We start from the raw sequence: 18,579 nt of genomic DNA, 5'->3' as shown, positions 1-18,579 counted from the left end.
CACCACTAGAAAAGAACACCACAGGTGCCCTAGCAGAGGTATAGCAGCATGGAATAGGAAGGATGCTCACTGCAGCACTGCTTAAGTTAGCAGAGACTGCAAACAACCTAAATATCCATCAGTGGGGGCCTGGGTGAACGACTTATGCTAAAATCTGTACCGTGGAGTCCACATAGCCATTAGGAAGGATGAGGATAAGTGAGACCAGCTGAGTAGAGAACAGTGTGCTGCTTAGCAGTATCCATTTATGTTCATAAAAAACACATATGCTAGATTTGCATTATGCTTAAATTGTTTTCTGGAATGATGTAAAACTGGTAACCATTTCTCACTTTAGATAATGAATGGTGGGTCCCTCAAGTGAGCTACGAAATACAAAAGCAGATCTTTGGGTGGATGATGAATCTGTCTTTTGACTGTTGAAGTACATTTGGGAAAAGGACTGAGTGGGACTCCATAGAGAAAAGAAGATTGGTATTATGTATTTCATATTTTCAAGTACTGTTTGAACTTTTAAATTATGCACACGTGTTACTCCTATTGTATAATAAGTTGTAAACAAAATTAAAATATGAAGGAAAAAAAGAAGATACTACAAGCAAAAAGGTGAATGCCTGATACCAAGTACTGCTTAACTCTATAATCAGTATATCGAAGTCTCTTCCTTGGAATATTATGCATCTGGGGAAGTTATTCTTGAGAAATCTCTATGTATTACTGAACATAATTGGGTAGGTAAGTCACTAATCTCAGTCTGAAAGAAGTCACGAGAGTCCAGAGCAAGCCTACCAGATTTCCATGAAAAAGAAAGATAAAAAAGAAGTGTTGTGTATTCAATCCCAGTTGAGTCCATTTTCCTATTCAAACTAGAATTCACATTCAACAAGGACCCATGGGGCACTCCATGTGTGGCAGCCCCTTCATGGGCATACTGAAAGACAACAGGAACCGAGGGTCTGATGGTTGGCTTTTCTGCCCTAGGCCTACTTTTGCGGGGAGAGAGGACCTATATTTATCTTCTACACCATCTTTTGTTTTTCTGGCTTTTCAAAAGGAACAAAAGCATAAAAAATTGCACAAACTTTTCTCAGTGCATGTGCATCAGCACTGTTTATCTCTCCTAACCTCCGTTCATCATGACCTTCCCCCCCTCCCGCTGCCCCCACAAACTGAAGCTAACATTCACAATTTCCTGGGTTTTCCCAGAGCTCATACAGCAGGCTGGTTACTCAGCCCCATTATCTCTAACCCTAAAAATGATTTAAACGTTAGATATTCCCTTAGATGTTCACATCACAATAAAGTGCAAGCAGCAGTTCTTGATCTGAATTGGAAGCATTTCATTTGGCTCCTAATTGTAACTTCAGGATAGAGGCACACTTCAGGAAAGAAAACACCAGAACAATTCCAATTTATTATTACACCTGCTGTCTTGAGTGCAGAGTATGAAGGTGCATAGTGGTTTAGAATCACTGTAGCATTTTAATGCTTGAAGAAATAACACCCACCTCCCACCAAAAAAAAAAAAAAAGACCCAGAAAAATTAATGAAGTTGGCAGAATCCACATCCCTCGGCCTTCTCTTCTGGAGCCTGCTTTGCTTTTGACGTTTCAAAATACAACTCTTACATCTTAAATACTGTATTTACACTTCAGAATTTCCTATATGTGATAACATAACTGCAGTGTACACCCACGGCTGCATGCCACATGACCTGCAGGCAGCCACACGACCTGCAGGCAGCCACATGACCTGCCTGTGCTCCTTGGACACAAGAGGCTGACTCCTGTTTCACACCTGCACCATTTATTCCTTCTGCCTGCAGTGCTCTCTCCCTGGTATATGCAGGGCTGGCTCCTCCCTGTTAGTCAGGGCTCAGCTCAGATGACCCCATCTCAGAGAGGTCCTCCCTGACCACCCAGTCTGAAGCAGCCCTTCCTCAGTCATTCTCTACCGCATTACCCTGTTTATGTATTTACATATTTATACCACCTTGTTTATTTCTAAAAATCATGATCTGAAATCCTCTTCTTTAGTTGTTTATCTCCTTATAGTCTGTATCTCCCCACCTGATTATAAACTTTTTGAGAGCAGGGACTAATCTGTCTTATTTATCACTGTATGCCTTGTGCCTAAAACATTGAATACTAAAGTGGGCAGTCAAAACAAACATCTGTTCACTATATAACTGAACATAATATTGCATGATTTCCCACTCTACATTCCTTGAGACAAAACCTGATGCTGTTAAAAATTACCAGCAATTTTCAAATGCAATCTCAAAAACATGAGTTGAACACAATAAACAGTCTTTGAGAAGTAGAAGCAGTTCCTTAAATACAAATTAATCCTTCAGAGTGGTCAGGGAAATTCTTTCCTACATCAACTCTCTAGTTAGAAACAAGTATCAATATCTGTACCTACACGTCTGTCTGTCTGTCTGTCTATCTAACACCATTTGCATCTGAGGCAACCTGTCGGGCCAACTGGCTCCTGTCTTATAGCAGCTTACAACCTAACAGGAAGTTTCCATCTAATGTTTCTTTCACACATAAAACATTTTACCCAAAGTGACTAAAAGAAGGTAGTAAGGAATATGGGATTATATATCTGAAGTAAAATTCTTTCCACTTCAGTAAGACTTTTAGTGTTTCCATTGGGGGTAAAAATTGGAATAATTACTTGAGTAAGCTGTTCCCAAATTTCCGCTGCCCTCTTCTGCAGAAATCTAACCTCCAAATCAGGTCCATCTGTTCAAAATTGCTATGGTCCTGCCAGGTCTGTGGATAAAGCCAACCCTACTAGAGTAGCCCAAGTGACTGTACCAAGGATGGGTTACCAAGCCAAAGGCAATTGTGTATGGATAGAACGTTAAGGAAGATCAACTGCTTTGAATCTGGTTTTGTAAAATTATGCCCAAGAAAAGCGCTTCAGACTGGACAGTGATACCCTTAACCTCTGAGATTCCCCTTTTGGGGAAAGCACTGATGCTAACTGATTGAGGAGAAGGTTGTATCCTGAATGATACTGAGCTGTTGTTCTGAGACCTACTGTCCATTCTAGACCATGTTACATCTCCTTGTATCCTTGCCCAAACCCCTTTTATGAAAAATAATCTGGACATGTGCCTTCCTTGCACCATGAAGAATAAACCCATCCATCCACAGACCCTAAATTATAAGCCCCTGACTGTACATGAAATGGGGGAAATTATTTTCTCTATAAGCTTATAAATCATCAAACAAGTCCCTGCACAAAAGAATGTCAAAAGTATGTCTGTCTTCAAATAATGATTAGAGCATATTAAAAAAAATAGAACTGTTACATATAATTCGGTGGTACAGTTAGAAAGTAACCTTAATTCCTGTTTCTTTGACCTCCAGTATCTACCTTACTCTCTAAACAAACAAAAAAAAAAAAATCCAGCTACGATAATGGATAAGATTGGGGCATGGACCAGTCTTGTCTGAAAAACATATATAATGGTTCTTTGATAAGGTAAATCAGCAACTACAAAATATGTACTTGGTTCCACAGTTCAGTTCAACCAACATGTGTGCATACCTACTATATGTACCAGGCATAGTGTTATGTGCCACGATGAATAAATCATAGATACCACTCATAGAACTTAGACAGAGACCAAAAAAACAAACAAAATAGAGAAAAATTGGATTTGTTGAATCCAATGTGGTGAGTCTTACAAAAGTGATAGGCACCAATGCTGTAGTATTGCTGGCTGTCTCCACTTTTCCCAACAGCACATTCCTGGAATACACATCATACAGGATTCCCCAAAGACATTGTTCTCCTTTTGGGATTGGTGCCAAATAAACTGTGCTAAATTGCATCCAATAAATTGGCAAACAGTACGTCCAAAAGACAACCTTTCAACGACTAGAAGTGTGTTACTACAAAAGAGAAAATAGAGGATATAAAAGGAATAAAACAGTTATGGAAAATGTTACACAATGAACAAAACATTTTTATAATATTTGTATTATCTGGTCTCTTCAGAAAAATATTTTGAGGCAATGCTTTTTTTCCCCTCAGAATAAATTTCCCTGTGCTAGAAGGGGTATTTGAAATCATCTCACTGACTCTGAAGCTGTTCTCAAAGTACTGAATTGATCTTTAATGATCATTCAGCAAGAAAAATAACTTAGTAGGATCAGATTGTCATAATTAATCTCAATATAATTGTTAAAAGCAAGTAAATAGATGTACACAGAATACAAAGTTTTTGGGTAAACTTTTAAAATAGTTTCCCCAAATCTTTTGGTAATCTGGAACCTTAAAGTTTTGCTAAGTTCAGTTAAATAATGAGTTAAGTTAAATTCATTGAATACCTGAATCATTTCCAAATAAGATACAACACTGAAACACTAAATACTGAACCCAGGTTTATCCACTTTGGGCTTTCTTTTATAGAGTCACTAAAGATATTAAGTTCTCTTTCTAAACACGTTTTGTGCCATGCTAAAAAACTGTACTATGAGAAAGCATATGTTTCTAGAAATTATGAAATATATTCATAAACTGACCAATCTAAAGAATGCTGGTCTAACAGTTCACAGTTCTTTTTCTTACTTTCACTAGAAATTAAGGTTACTTAGTGTTAAGAATTTTAATGCTTCAACATAATTAAAGCTACTAGAAATAATAAGGGAAACATCTCCATATGCAAGAAAACTAGGATGTGCGTTCTTGGTAAAAGAAAGTATGAGAGATGTCTTTTTGTTGAGAGAAAAGAAAGTAATTTGTCCTCAAGTGAGGCTTGTTATTTCAGAAAGGGAAACAGGAAAAAACACAGAACACAATCTGAAGGGATATTAAGAAAGTTGTAGGAGGTCTGTGGAAAGAGAATCTTGGGAAAGAAGTATTATGTGTGATCAAGCTGGATAAGATTGAACAAATTTGTTCTAAGGGTTTAAAAAAATAACCTTTAATATCAATGGTGTACTTATGTAAAACTGGAACTTAATTTTCTTTCATCTACTAAAAGAACAAAGTTTGCTTGGACTATTGATCTGCTCCTGATAAGATTCTGTGAAAGGTTTATTCTTATCTTTTAAGTAACCTGCCTAGAAAGCAAAGATTTTGTGTTTTATCAAAATTATTTCCTGTGCTTCATGTTATCTTAATCAGGTCTTTGATTACTTGGGAAAACAGAGTCTTCTCAATTTTAAAAGAACTAAGTTTTGCTCAGAACTATGTAAACTTTTTAGATAATAAAGTATTGCTTTATAATAATCTGTGATTTCATTTAGTCAAGTGTCCAAAACCTTTTGATAATTTTGACAAACTTCCCCAAAATCAAATTCTAAATAATGTCTTTTTGATCTGAAAGTAACCCTGGGCATTTCCAGAGCTCCTACAACATCTCAAAAGATTTGTTCTCTCTCTTTACAAAGAGATATTAAACTAATTAGGCTTATTTGGTATGTTAAATTACATGGGAAGCATTGTCAAATAAACGATAATAAACCTTTTTAAGTTATACTGCATGGGTGAATGTTATTAACATAAATGTTCTAGAAATTGTATAAAATTCTGATACGTCCTGGTATGATGTTATCAGTCATAATTCTAGTTAGCATCCTAAAATGTGTGTCACAAAAATAACCATACTTTAGTAGAGCAATCTTTTCATAGTGCACTCCTGGGAGATGAAGGCCTCAAACAACACACACTGCAGCCTGGAGATTTCATCTATTGGAAAAGACATCTCTAGAAAGACTCCTTTCAACCCCCCTAGAAAGGCCTCTATCAGGTACTGTTAACCAACCCTTGTGTTGCCAAACTTCAAAAATATAGACTCTTGGATTTAACACATCACATCTCAAGAAAGCATCAAACACTAACTGGACCGGTACACCAACTGGTGACCTGAAAATAAAGATTTACAGGAATTGAAGCAGATGACACCTGAAGGAGACAGCTCTTCCAAGATGACTGAACCAGGCCTGTACAGGTATACACCTTTTTCTCCCCTTCTTTCTTGAAAAGACAGTTCTCTTATCTGCATTTCCCAATGTATTGCAAAAGGGGAAACCTCTCTGACTGCTGGATCTGTCACTAGATACTCCAACCTGTTCATGATGTTGGAGAGCCATCGTTTTTACCTGTAACTAATTTCTCATTAGTCCCAAATGCCACTGTCAATTATACCTACAAGCCTACAGGTGTTACCTATTTGGTTAGGCTGTTACATGCAAGTGTTCCCATGCCTTGTTTCAATCTTTCTCCAACCATAACAATACTAGTTCAATAAAAAACCTCCACCAACTGTATGACCTTAACTCTCCCACACCCTTTTCCTTATTAAAATACCATCTGTTTTCCTACACCCAAGGGAAATACAAGCCGGCAAACTTCTCTTTGCAAGGCTTTTAGAATAGACCCCTTTAGGCTAGGATAGTACCTTACAGAATGTCATCCCAATTCCTCTGACCCTTGGCTTGAAAAGGTCAATCAGGAAATTCTAGCTAATGAAGAACCAGACCTTAGATGGAGTTCTCTGCTCCACCTGGTTTTATCTTTTTCTGCAGTGGATGACATTTCTCATGGGTGTATGAATGTTTGGATAGATGGTGAACTGGAGGCCAATGCTTATTGGGACACTTAACTGTCAACATCTGTAACAAATCAGAAGCCTCCCATTTGTTCTCCCCATTAAACCTCCATGGCTGCCTTAAACAGAAACTTCCAGGAAGCACACATGACTCTGGGTTTGCCTTCACAGGGAGAGCCCTTCTCCCATGGGTTGGGGTAAGAACCAGGGAATGCATACTCAAAAATCTTTCCCTAACATTAGAAGAGCTAGCCAACTCCACAGCCAAGGCAGTAGCTGCCTAACAATAATTACATGACTCGTTGGCTAAGGTAGTTTTGGACAATCATATAGCCTTTGTTTATCTACTTGCTGAGCAAGGAGGCATTTGTGTAATAGCAAATACTCCCTGTCACATATGGATTAATGTCTCTGGGAAGACAGAAATTCAACTGTACAAGATCGGAAGACAGAAATTCAACTGTACAAGATCAGGGAGCAAGTGTACTGGTTACAAGGAATTTCACCTCTCTCCATGGTCCCTTGATTTGTTCAGCTGGCTACCTTTGGGTCTAGGGTTATGGTTTAGAATCATCAAATAACTTGGATTTGTCCTGTTACTTTTGTTTTGCATAATTATTTTTCTACTTTGTACTGGTTGCCTGTCAAATCTCTGCAGAGGTTTTGCATCAAACAGAGGAAATGCTAACTCAATACTCTGAGATGATCTCCAAATGCTATGACCTTGATAAGATATAAACTTTAGATGAGAAGTGTCTGAGAGTTCTCCCTCCTACCTTTCCCTGTTACTCAAATGTAGCTTCAACAGTTTCCAATTTGTGCATTTTCCCTACAACGTGGGATATGACAACCAGGAAAGGACCTTCCTCAAACCAAGGAACAGAATCACCAAAATCTGACTCTTGATCAGTGATGCTTCTGAGGAAAGATACTAATCAACAGGAGGAAATGTGAAAATAAATAAAGGAACTCTTACTTAAAAATGGAGTTGAGAATCCCTGAAGGGAGAGCTGTCATACACTACCTCTCACTGCCAGTTGCAGACCCAGCAGGAAGAAGCTTACTTTACATGCCGCAGAAGAAGGAAGAAAGATTTTCTCCTTGCCCAGTAACAGCCCAGCCCATGAGAAACTACCACATTCAGCCAATGAGAAGCTGCTATTACCCTGCACTCCTGCTCTGCTCCAGCGAACTTCTGTTTGAAGCAGGCCCCCCCAACTTCCTCCCTTCCTCTATAAAAGCATGCTTCTCTCCTTTGTTCTCCAGACTTGCCTATAATTCACCATATTTTGCTTGTCCTGAATTACAATTAGTCTGCTGTTCCCAATTGAACTCATTTTGCTGGTAAAATAACTGGCTATTTAGTTTTTAAGGTTGACACACCATACACAAAAATAAATTCAAAATGGTAAAGACTTGAACAAAAGACCTGAAACCATAAAACTACTAGAACAAAAAATAGGTGGTAAGCTCCTTGACAGTGATGTTGGCATGGTAATGACTTTTTTTTTTTTTTTTTTTTTTTGCGGTACGCGGGCCTCTCACTGTTGTGGCCTCTCCCATTGTGGAGCACAGGCTCCAGACGTGCAGGCTCAGCAGCCATGGCTCACAGGCCTAGCCGCTCCGCGGCATGTGGGATCCTCCCAGACTGGGGCACGAACCCGTGTCCCCTGCATCGGCAGGCGGACTCTCAACCACTGCACCACCAGGGAAGCCCGGTAATGACTTTTTTTGAATCTGACACAAAAAGCAACAAAAGCAAAAATAAAGAAATGGGACTGCATCAAACTAAAAAGCTTCTGCATAGCAAAGGAAACCATCAGCAAAATGAAAAGGCAACCTATTGAACGGGAGGAAATATTTGCAAATGATATATCCAATAAGGGGTTAGTGTCCAAAATATATAAAGAGTTCATACAACTCAACATCAAAAAACAATCAAATTAAAAATTGGCAGAAGATCTAAATAAACATTTTCTCAAGGAAGACATAAAGATGGCCTACAGGTACATGGAAAGATACTCTACTTCATTAATCATCAGGGAAATGCAAGTCAAAACCATAATGAGATATTGCATCATACCTGTTAGAACGGCTATTATCAAAAAGATGAGAAATAACTACTGTTGTGAAGGATATGGACAAAAGGGAACCCTTATGCACTGTTGGTGGCAACATAAATTGATGCAACCACTATGGAAAACAGTATGGAGATTCCTCAAAAAATTAAAAATAGAACTATCGTATGATTCAGTTACCACTTCTCGGTATTTATCTGACGTAAACAGAAACAATAACTCAAATAGATATGCAAACCCCCATGTTCATTTCACATTACTTACAATAGCCAAGATATGAAACAATCTAAGTGTCTAGCGATAGGTGAATGGATAAAGAAATTGTGGTATATACACACAATGGATTATTATTCAGCCATATAAAAGAAGGAAAATCTTGCCATTTGTGACAAATATGGATGGACTGTGAGAGTATTATGCTAAGTGAAATAAGTCAGACAGAGAAAGACAAATACTGTATAATATCGCTTATATGTGGAATTCAAAAAATAAACAAAACAAGCCCATAGATACATACAGAGAACAAATCAGTGGCTGCCAGAGACTGAGGATGGGGGCATGAGAGTAAAGGGTGAACTGTGCTTTATTTTTAGTCTGTTTAAATAAATTGAATTTTTAAAAATGAGGAAAAAAGTCCAATAGGAAAAGACACCGAACAACTGAGTAAAGTATTTAAAAACAAAAAACCATTCCCACAACTGCCCAATAATAATCACAAGTACATTTAGGGTAATCTATCTAGTCATTTTTTTCCAATTGAAAATTTTTCTGTAGAATTACTGTAACTAGAATAAAAGTATATTCTGACTATGTACAGCAGAAATAATAAAAAGCAAGCCCAGAGGCAACTGAGAATATGAACTACATGGAGCATTAGGAAACCCACAACAATAAAAATCCATGACAAATACAAGAAGAGGATTTTTACACTCGTCAACATATATGTACCTAAAATAGGAGCACCCAAATACGTGAAACAAATACTAACAGACATAAAGGGAGAAACAGATGGAAATACAATAATAATAGGAGATTTTAACACCCTACTCACATCAATGGACAGATCTTCTAGACAAAATCAATAAGGCAACAAATATCCAAAGGATACAATAGAACGGTTAGACTTAATTGATATTTTCAGGACATTACATCCAAAAAACCCAGAATACACATTGTTTTCAAGTTCACATGGAACATTCTCTAGGATTGACCACATACTAGAGCACAAAACAAACGTCAACAAATTAACAGTATAGAAATTATTTCAACCACAAGAAAAGATATATGAAAAAAAAAACGATTACATGGAAACTAAACAAAATGCTACTAAGAAACCAATGGGTCAATGTGGAAATCAAAAAGGAAATTAAAAAATACTTTAAGACAAGTGACAATGAAAACACAACCATACAGAATCTATGGGATGCAGCAAAAGCAGTTCTTAGGAGGGAAGTTCATAGCAATACAGGCCTTCCTCAAGAAACAAGAAAAATATCTCAAAAAATAACCTAACCTATCACCTAAAAGAATCAAAAAAAAGAAGAACAAACAAAACCTAAAGTCAGCAGAAGGAAGGAAATAATAAAGCTCAGAGAGGAAATAAATAAAATTGAGATTAAAAAAATAGAAAAAATCAATAAAACCAGGACCTAGAAGAAAAGGCAGAACCCAAATAAAATAAGAAATGAAAAAGGATAAATATCAACTGATACCACAGACATGCAAAAAACCATAAGAGAATACTATGAACAATTATATGACAACAAATTTGACAAACTAGAAGAAACAGACAACTTTCTAGAAGCATACAGCCCACCACAAATGAATCAAAAAGAAATAGATAATTTGAACAGAGCAACCACTAGAAGTGAAATAGAACCTGTAATAAAAAAAAGAACTCCCTACAAACAAAAGTCCAGGACCAGATGGTTTCACAGGCGAATTCTACCAAACATACATAGAAGAAATTTTACTGATCCTTCTCAAACTCTTCCAAAAGACTCTTGAGGCAACACTCCCAAAGACATTCTACGAAGCCAGCATCACGCTGATACTAAAACCAGACAAAGATACCACTAAAAAAGAAAAGTACAGGCCAATATCTTTGACGAACATAGATGCAAAAGTTCTCAACAAAATACTAGCAAACTGAATCCAACAACACACAGAAAAGATCATATACTGTGACCAAGTGGGATACATCCTAGGTTCACAAGGAAGGTTCAACACACGGAAATCTATCAATGTGATACACCACATCAACAAAAGAAAATACAAAAACCACATGATAATCTCAATAGACACAGAAAAAGCATTTGACAAAATTCAACATTCATTCATGATAAAAACTCTACCAAAATGGGTATAGAGGGAACATATCTCAATATAATAAAAGCCACTTTTGACAAACCCACAGCCAATGTAATACTTAATGGTGAAAAGCTGAAAGCCCTGCTAAATTCTTGAACAAGACAAGGATGCCCACTCTCACCACTTCTATTCAAAATAGTACTAAAAGTTCTAGCCACAGCAATCAGACAAGAAAAAGAAATAAAAGGTATCCAAATTGGAAGGGAAGAGGTAAAATTGTCACTATATACAGATGACATGATACTATATATAGAAAACCCTGATGACGCCACACAAAAACTATTGGAACTGATAAATAAATTCAGCAAGGTAGCAGGATACAAGATTAACATACAGAAATCACTTGCATTTCTTTACACTAACAATGAAATAGCAGAAAGGGAATGTAAAAAAAGTTACTTTTTAAAATCACACCAAAAAAACCCCCCAAAACTTAGGAATAAACCTGACCAAGGAGCTGAAAGACCTATATGCTGAGAACTATAAAACATTAATAAAGGAAATTAAAGATGATTCAAAGAAATGGAAAGATATCCCATGCTCTACTACCCAAAGCAATCTACAGATTTAATGCGATCCCTATCAAATTACCCATGACATTTTTCACAGAACTAGAATAAATAATCTTAAAATTTATACAGAACATAAAAGACCCAGAATTGCCAAAGCAATCCTGAGAAAAAAGAACAAAGCAGGAGGCACAACCCTCCCAGACAATACTACAAGGGTACAGTAATCAAAACAGCATGGTATTGGCACAAAAACAGACATAGGGATCAACGGAACAAAATAGAGAGCCCAGAAATAAATCCACACCCTTACAGTCAATTAATCTTCAACAAAGGAGGCAAGAATATAAAATGGGAGAAAGTCTTTTCAGCAAGTGTTGCTGGGAAAGTTGGACAGCTGCATGTAAATCAATGAAGTTAAAACACACCCTCACGCCATGCACAAAAGTAAACTCAAAATGGCTTAAAGACTTAGATATATATAAGACATGACACCAGAAAACTCCTAGAAGAGATCATAGGCAAAACATTTCTGACATAAATCATACCAATGTTTTCTTAGGTTAGTCTCCCAAGGCAATAGAAATAAAAACAAAAATAAAAAAATGGGACCAAATCAAATTTACAAGCTTTTTCACTGCAAAGGAAACCATAAAAAAATGAAAAAAACAATATAGAGAACGGGAGAAAATATTTGCAAAAGATGCGACCGACAACGGCTTAATTTCCAAAATATACAAACAGCTCATAAAACCCAACAACAAAAAAGCAGACAACCCAGTTGAAGACCTAAAGAGGCATTTCTCCAAAGAAGACATACAGATGGACAATAGCACATGAAAAGATGCTCAACATCTCTAATTATTAGAAAAATGCAAATCAAAGCTACAATGAGGTACCACCTCACACCAGTCAGAATGGCCATCATTAAACAGTCTACAAATAACAAATTCTGGAGAGGGTGTGGAGAAAAGGGAACCCTCCTACACTGTTGGTAGGAATGTAAGTTGGTGCAGCCACTATGGAAAACTGTATGGAGGTTCCTCAGAAAACTAAAAATAGAATTACCATGTGATCCAGCAATCCCATTCCTGGGCATATATCTGGACAAAAGTATAATTCAAAAAGACACATGCATCCCTATGTTCATAGCAGATGCAAACTATTACATACAGAATGGATAAGCAACAAGGCCCTACTATATAGTACAGGGAACTATATTCAATATTCTGGAATAAACCATAATGGAAAAGAATATAAAAAAGAATGTATATATATGTATAACTGAATCACTCTGCTGTACAGCAGAAATTCACAGAACATTGTAAATCAACTATATTTCACTAAAAAAATTAATTAATAAAAAACTCCATGACATTGCACAACAATGTGAATGTACTTAATGCCACTGGGCTGTACACTTAAAAATGGCTAACATTGTGAATTTTATGTTATGTGTATTTTTCTACAATGAAATAAAACAAAAAACAAACAAAAACTCCAAGAAGTAAGGGCTTGGTCCATTTTGTAATGTGTCCTTACATTAGAGGCACTCAATAGATATTTGTTGAATAAAAGTAGAGAAAATGGGTCCAGTGATAGGATTTGTGTACCTTTTTCTAGTTTCTACCTCTGTCAACTCTTAATAACAAGGACAGTAAGAAGATAAACTAAATACTGCTTACAAGAAACATGCCTTGATGGTTCACTATTTATAACATCAGCCTGGTTCCTATCTTTCCATGCTAATGAACTCAGAAAATCAAGAAAGAAATCCATTTGTCCCAAACTAAAAGCACAAGAAAACTGCCTGAGCATCTTTTTGGGACGTCCCTGGTGGTCCAGTGGTTAAGAATCCGCCTTCCAATGCAGGGAACGCGGGTTCGATCCCTGGCTAGGGAACTAAGATCCCACATGCTGTGGGGCAACCCATGTGCTGCAACTAGACAGGAGCCCGTGAGGTGCAAAGAAGACCCAGTGCAGCCAAAAAACAAAAACACAAACAAAAAGGGCCTCGTCTATTGTTTCAATAGGGAAGCAAGAGGGTGGGTTGAAATCTAACTGATGGGTGAAATATAAGTAGGGTCTCCCTGGAGTCCACCAAGGCAAATTAAGGCTACTGTGGCTGACCAGCTTAGCGTGACTTGTTCTACCGGCAAGATCAGCAGACTTACATATTCATAGTTCATATCTATAGGCAGAGTGCAAAATGTCATACCTAAAAATGTGCTTCAGAACTCAGTAATAAATTCCAGTATGCTTTTAGTTTCAGAATTTATTCACATCTTTGCTAAACTGAGAAAGACTATTAATCCAGTGAACTATCATTTACTGATGTCCACTAAGGGCAGCCCTTGATGGTAGGCTTTAGGGATTCACGAATGAACAAATCATGGTTAAGACAGGTCAGTGTACCAGCTTACATGTACTTGACTAGCTGATATTACTTTATGTATCCTAGACAGATAATCTGTTTCCTGACCTTTTTAAACTCACCTATTGGGTTATCATTGGAGTCTTCCACAGACATAGGATTCTTCTTACCTGGAGATCCTATAAAAACAAAGAAATATCCTGTGATGAAAGGACATTTAATATTTAACTAAGAACACTGGCAATATGTTTCTTTCTGTCTCTGGGGTGGTGGTGGTGTGGGGGAAGGGTAGATTATTCCACAGGAAGTTCTACTTTTGCCACTGTTGCTATGAAATATACCTTGAAACTGTCAGTAAATCTGGGACTGTATTATTGGATTTTTCAAGACAGAAAACATATGGCTAATGTAACACTTATATAGTACTTACTATGTGCCAGCCAATGATACAATAGTTTGCCAAAGTTCATTCACCCACATGAGGACACAGTGGTTGGTGAGGAATTTTTGCTACTGACAACTCTGCTCTTCTGAGTAGAGTGGACCATCCTGGGAGGGGCCCTTACTATTAATGGGTGCTCCTAGGTCTTGTACCACCAACATGCCTAACTGCATACAATGGAGAGAAGATGAAGTGGGTTAGGATTTTCATTTAAAATTGCAAGCCTTCTCAGTATAATTCTTTGAATTTTTAGCTAGTACCTTAAATTTGGAAAAAGTTTGGAAGAATTCTATGCCCCAGTTAAGCAACTTTTCAGAGTGGGTTATTCATCTTTGGTCTTTGTATAATGAAAGATTAACACATATACTACATGGGAGGCAAGTAAGTTTATTACTGTGTACTTTTCACAAAGATAGTTTTCCCCTACCCAAAAAACCTTCAAAGTACAAAGAAAGTAAGCAATAACAACTTTGAAGGAGCTATCTTTACTGTGCGTTTCTTCCTCTTGCTGGAACCATAATCCATTTATCACAAAAGAATATAGTGTGAAGATTAAACTTGAAAAAGATCAAGGTCAGTAGACTGTACAGATGTATTTAGCAGCAGGTAGCAAATAACTGCCAACATTATTAAGGGCTTACTACATGCCAGGCCTCATGGGGAGCATGTAACTTGCATTAGCTCATCTAACCCTCACAACAATTCTGTGACAGGAACACTGTTGTGCAGTGACAGAACTGAGACCCAGAGGAGGCCACCCAGCTAGTAAGTGGCAGAGTCTGGATTTGGACCAGGCTGTTTGATTCCAAAGCCTGTACTTGTGAATGCCAAAATGGAACCGTTGATTTTCTGCTATAAACCTGCTTCTGCCCCAGTGTTCCCAGTTGTTGCATTACCAGTTGTTCAATCCTAAAACCAAGAGGTCATCTTTTGATTCTTCCTTCTTCCTCACTCCACCATGCAATCCATTAGCAAATGATTTCAGTTCTACCCCCCAAAAAGATCTAGACTCTATCTACTTATCTCCATTACCACGTGCTTTCATCTTTTGCCTAGACTGCTACGAGAGCCTCCTGTTTTTGTCTACCTGCTGTTGTCACTCCTATGAGGGATGATTTCCTGGCAACCCTTTTTTTTTTTTTTTTTTTTTTGCGTGAGGAAGAAGGCAGAAGCAGTGTTCCTCTTTCTAGCTTTAGGACCTTTTCTCCTCTTCAAAAAATACTTATGAAGTACCTACTATGGGCAGGCACTGTTTCTGTGTCCTAAGAGATAAAGAATGTCACGGACAATCTAAGAACAAGGAGGCTGATGCTTTACCTGACAAAATGACCAAGTATTAAAATAGAATATTGCACTAAATAGAAGAAAAGAAAGTTAAATTCATGAAGTGGCATAGGCTCATTAAAGATTAATTACATATCCTAATTGGCTACCCATTATGGTGGCTTTTGAAGCCTGGGAATCACTTTAGAAAGTCCCTGTTTTTTGCATTTCCCCTGCAGGCTAAGAACACTTTAACTAGGGCTTGCCTATGGTTTGATAGATGTAATCTAGAGAGTCGGAAATGGCCATCTCTTAGCGGAAATGGCCATCTCTTAGCAACCTATTTGAACTCTTTAATGCAGCGTTTCTGAAGCCACCTTAATCCTTGGACTTTTCCATTTAAGGGTCAATAAAGTTCTTCCTTTCCCCTAAGGCTGTTTAAGGTGGGTTTCTGTCACTTGCCACCAAAAGTCCTGATTAATAGCCTCCCCCACCCTTACGTCTTTCATTGAACTACCACAATCTATCCTGTCTGCTGGCTTGCTAACTTGCTCATAGTATCCCTCCTCCTTCAACTGAAGATATTTATGAAACTATGCAGCAGACTGTGAAGGATATTTTAAAAGAAGAATTTCAATAATGTTTTTATCGTCTCCCACAATATTCTGGGCAATGTCAGTATTGTGGATAAAAGTATTATCTACTTGAAGAGCCAACATCACCTACTGTAGCTTAGTGGCAAAATGGTTAATTGAGAGTTTAGATTCTGGCCTCTGAAATCAAACATGTATTAGTTGTTTCACTTTGAATAAATTAGGTAACTTCTAAGCCTCAGTTTCCTCATTTATAAAATGGGGATAATACTGTGAGGATCCAATGGGAGTAAGTATGGACCTCAATTAGCATAGTGTGAGAAGCACAGGAAAAGTGTCTAATAAAAATTAGCTATATAAGCTCTAGTATGACAAAAATCACTGTACTTCATAATGACACTTTATACAGATTACACACTGCATATAAAGACTAGGACAACCTTTACTTGCTCTTTTGAGACATCCTCTACAGAACCTTCCTTTACTCTAGTTTCAAGGTGCACTGTATAGTCTGCAGAAATGGATTCCAGCTCACATTGGTTATACTAGTTTATGAAATCAAGGCTTTCATATAGTAGAGCATTCCAAGTTTTCCAAATAGCATTAACGTCTAGTGAGACATCAAGTAACAAATAGAACAAACAGTGAGTATTAAAACAGGGCAAAAAAAATCTGTTATGAGGGCAAAAGAAAAGCAAGCACACTCAGTTTCTCTACTCAGTAATTCTTTAGAGAAACAATAAGCAGGTATACTTTCACAAAGTAACAAATAAAAAAATGGAAAGCAACTCACATAAATATTGGCATAAAATTATCAGCAAAATATACTGTTTAATTCCAGATAGTCCACTTTTACAATAAAATACCTCATAATATTGAAACTATGACGGACATGATTTTACTGATCATTCTTTCCTGAAATGATCTCAAAATTAGCTCTACAAAGCCAGTCTGTCACATGTGCAATTCAGCAAACAAAAAAATTCAGCAAAACAAACAAAAACTGTTATTGTCTAACTCACCCAGATTATTCTAGCAAAAGCAGGTGTTGTGCCTGAACCCTCTGGTTTTGCAAACTGCTGGATAAAACTAATGTAATATACAGTGGATAGAATTTAAAACCAGGAAAAACTTGGGTCATTTAAACTAACTTATTCTAGTTTACTGACCATTAATCAGTGACCTGACCTCTATAAGAGCTGACAAAGAGAAAACAGAATTTACACAGCAAATCAGTTTTCAGGACTTTATCCAAAAAGTCCCCAAAGGGCCAAGGGCCTAAAGGGACACCTCCACTTCCCCCAGAAGAGAAATGTCAAAATCATTTTGTTATGATTTTACTGACGACGTCGTGGACTCCTAACAATAGCGCAGCTGTGATCGTAAGGCTGCACAGCTGATACGCGCCTCGGCCCGCCTCGGCCGGTGTTTACGGTACACGAGGGGCTGGTAGCGCCCATCCACAGAAGCACAAGCATCACCTGCGCCCGGGAGCGCTGTCCGCACCCCAAAAGCTCCCAACCAGCTACACTAGCCCCAAAGCGTCTGGGGTCCTTAAGACTATAAATAATTCGTTTGATATTACACAATTAGGCGATGAAACGCCGGAAAACGCCTAAAGGTTCCGCAACTAACTGGTAGACATATTTGCTCAAAAATCGGTAGACATATTTTTCAATCCATCTAATCGTTTACAAAAGGAAGGCTTAGATAATCTCTAACCTCCCAGGAAAACATTAACTTCGGGGAAAGACTGTAACAACTGAGTTGAACCCCTGCTGAAGGCCCATCCTTCGGTAACTCAACAGGTTATACGCACTCCTCCAGGCCTGCGTCCGCTGCTTGCAGAAAAACTGAGGGGACGGACTGGACCATTTCTTAAGCAGGCGGCCTTGGGACAGGTGGGGGACTGGCCCAAGTCTCAGTTTTCCCTCTGATGGGGCCATCAGGTCACCTCCAGGACTGCCCCGTGCGTTCGGCCTAAGACTTGCAGAACTTTCTGCACAACCAGATCCAACTTGGAAACTCCCGATGGGCAGCGCGACTCCTCCCGGAGCCGGGGCTGGCGACCCCCGCAGCCACTTACCCTCCGGGTCTGTGCTGTCGGCGATGATCTTCAGCAGCGCTACCCCCACCACGACCCCCAGGGCCAGCACAGCCAAGATACCTCGCGAGCCGAGTCCCATTGTTCCGAGGCAGGACGCAGAGGCCGCGTGGGTTCCCGAAGAGGTGGCGGCTGCGCTGGTTAGAGCTGTGCCTTAGCGCACCCGAGCCCGCCCCGCGTCCCCTTCCGCCACGCACGCCTCACCTCCCACCGCCTGCCCCCCAAAGACCAAATAGGGCGCGGGAGCCTGGCCTGGAGAGGGCGTCGCGTGC

General features: G+C 38.5%; 1 protein-coding gene across 2 annotated transcripts in view; it reads right to left on the bottom strand.

Annotated features, from left to right (window-relative positions):
• Nucleotides 1-18,578, bottom strand: part of TMEM123 (transmembrane protein 123) — a 72,433-nt gene extending 53,855 nt beyond the window's left edge. The window contains exons 1-2 of one of the 2 annotated variants that reach the window (XM_019923801.3): nucleotides 18,290-18,578; nucleotides 14,028-14,084 (exon numbers count right to left, since the gene is read on the bottom strand). In XM_019923801.3, coding sequence (XP_019779360.1) covers nucleotides 14,028-14,084; nucleotides 18,290-18,389 — 157 coding nt within the window. In that variant the 5' untranslated portion in view covers nucleotides 18,390-18,578. The remainder of the gene's footprint in view (nucleotides 1-14,027; nucleotides 14,085-18,289) is intronic. The other variant, XM_019923803.3, reaches the window with a different exon arrangement.
• Nucleotide 18,579: the final 1 nt, after the last annotated feature.

This window comes from Tursiops truncatus, chromosome 8 (genome assembly GCF_011762595.2).
Source record: "Tursiops truncatus isolate mTurTru1 chromosome 8, mTurTru1.mat.Y, whole genome shotgun sequence".
Taxonomy (NCBI): Eukaryota; Metazoa; Chordata; class Mammalia; order Artiodactyla; family Delphinidae; genus Tursiops; species Tursiops truncatus.
This window is presented reverse-complemented; position numbering and strand designations above follow the sequence as displayed.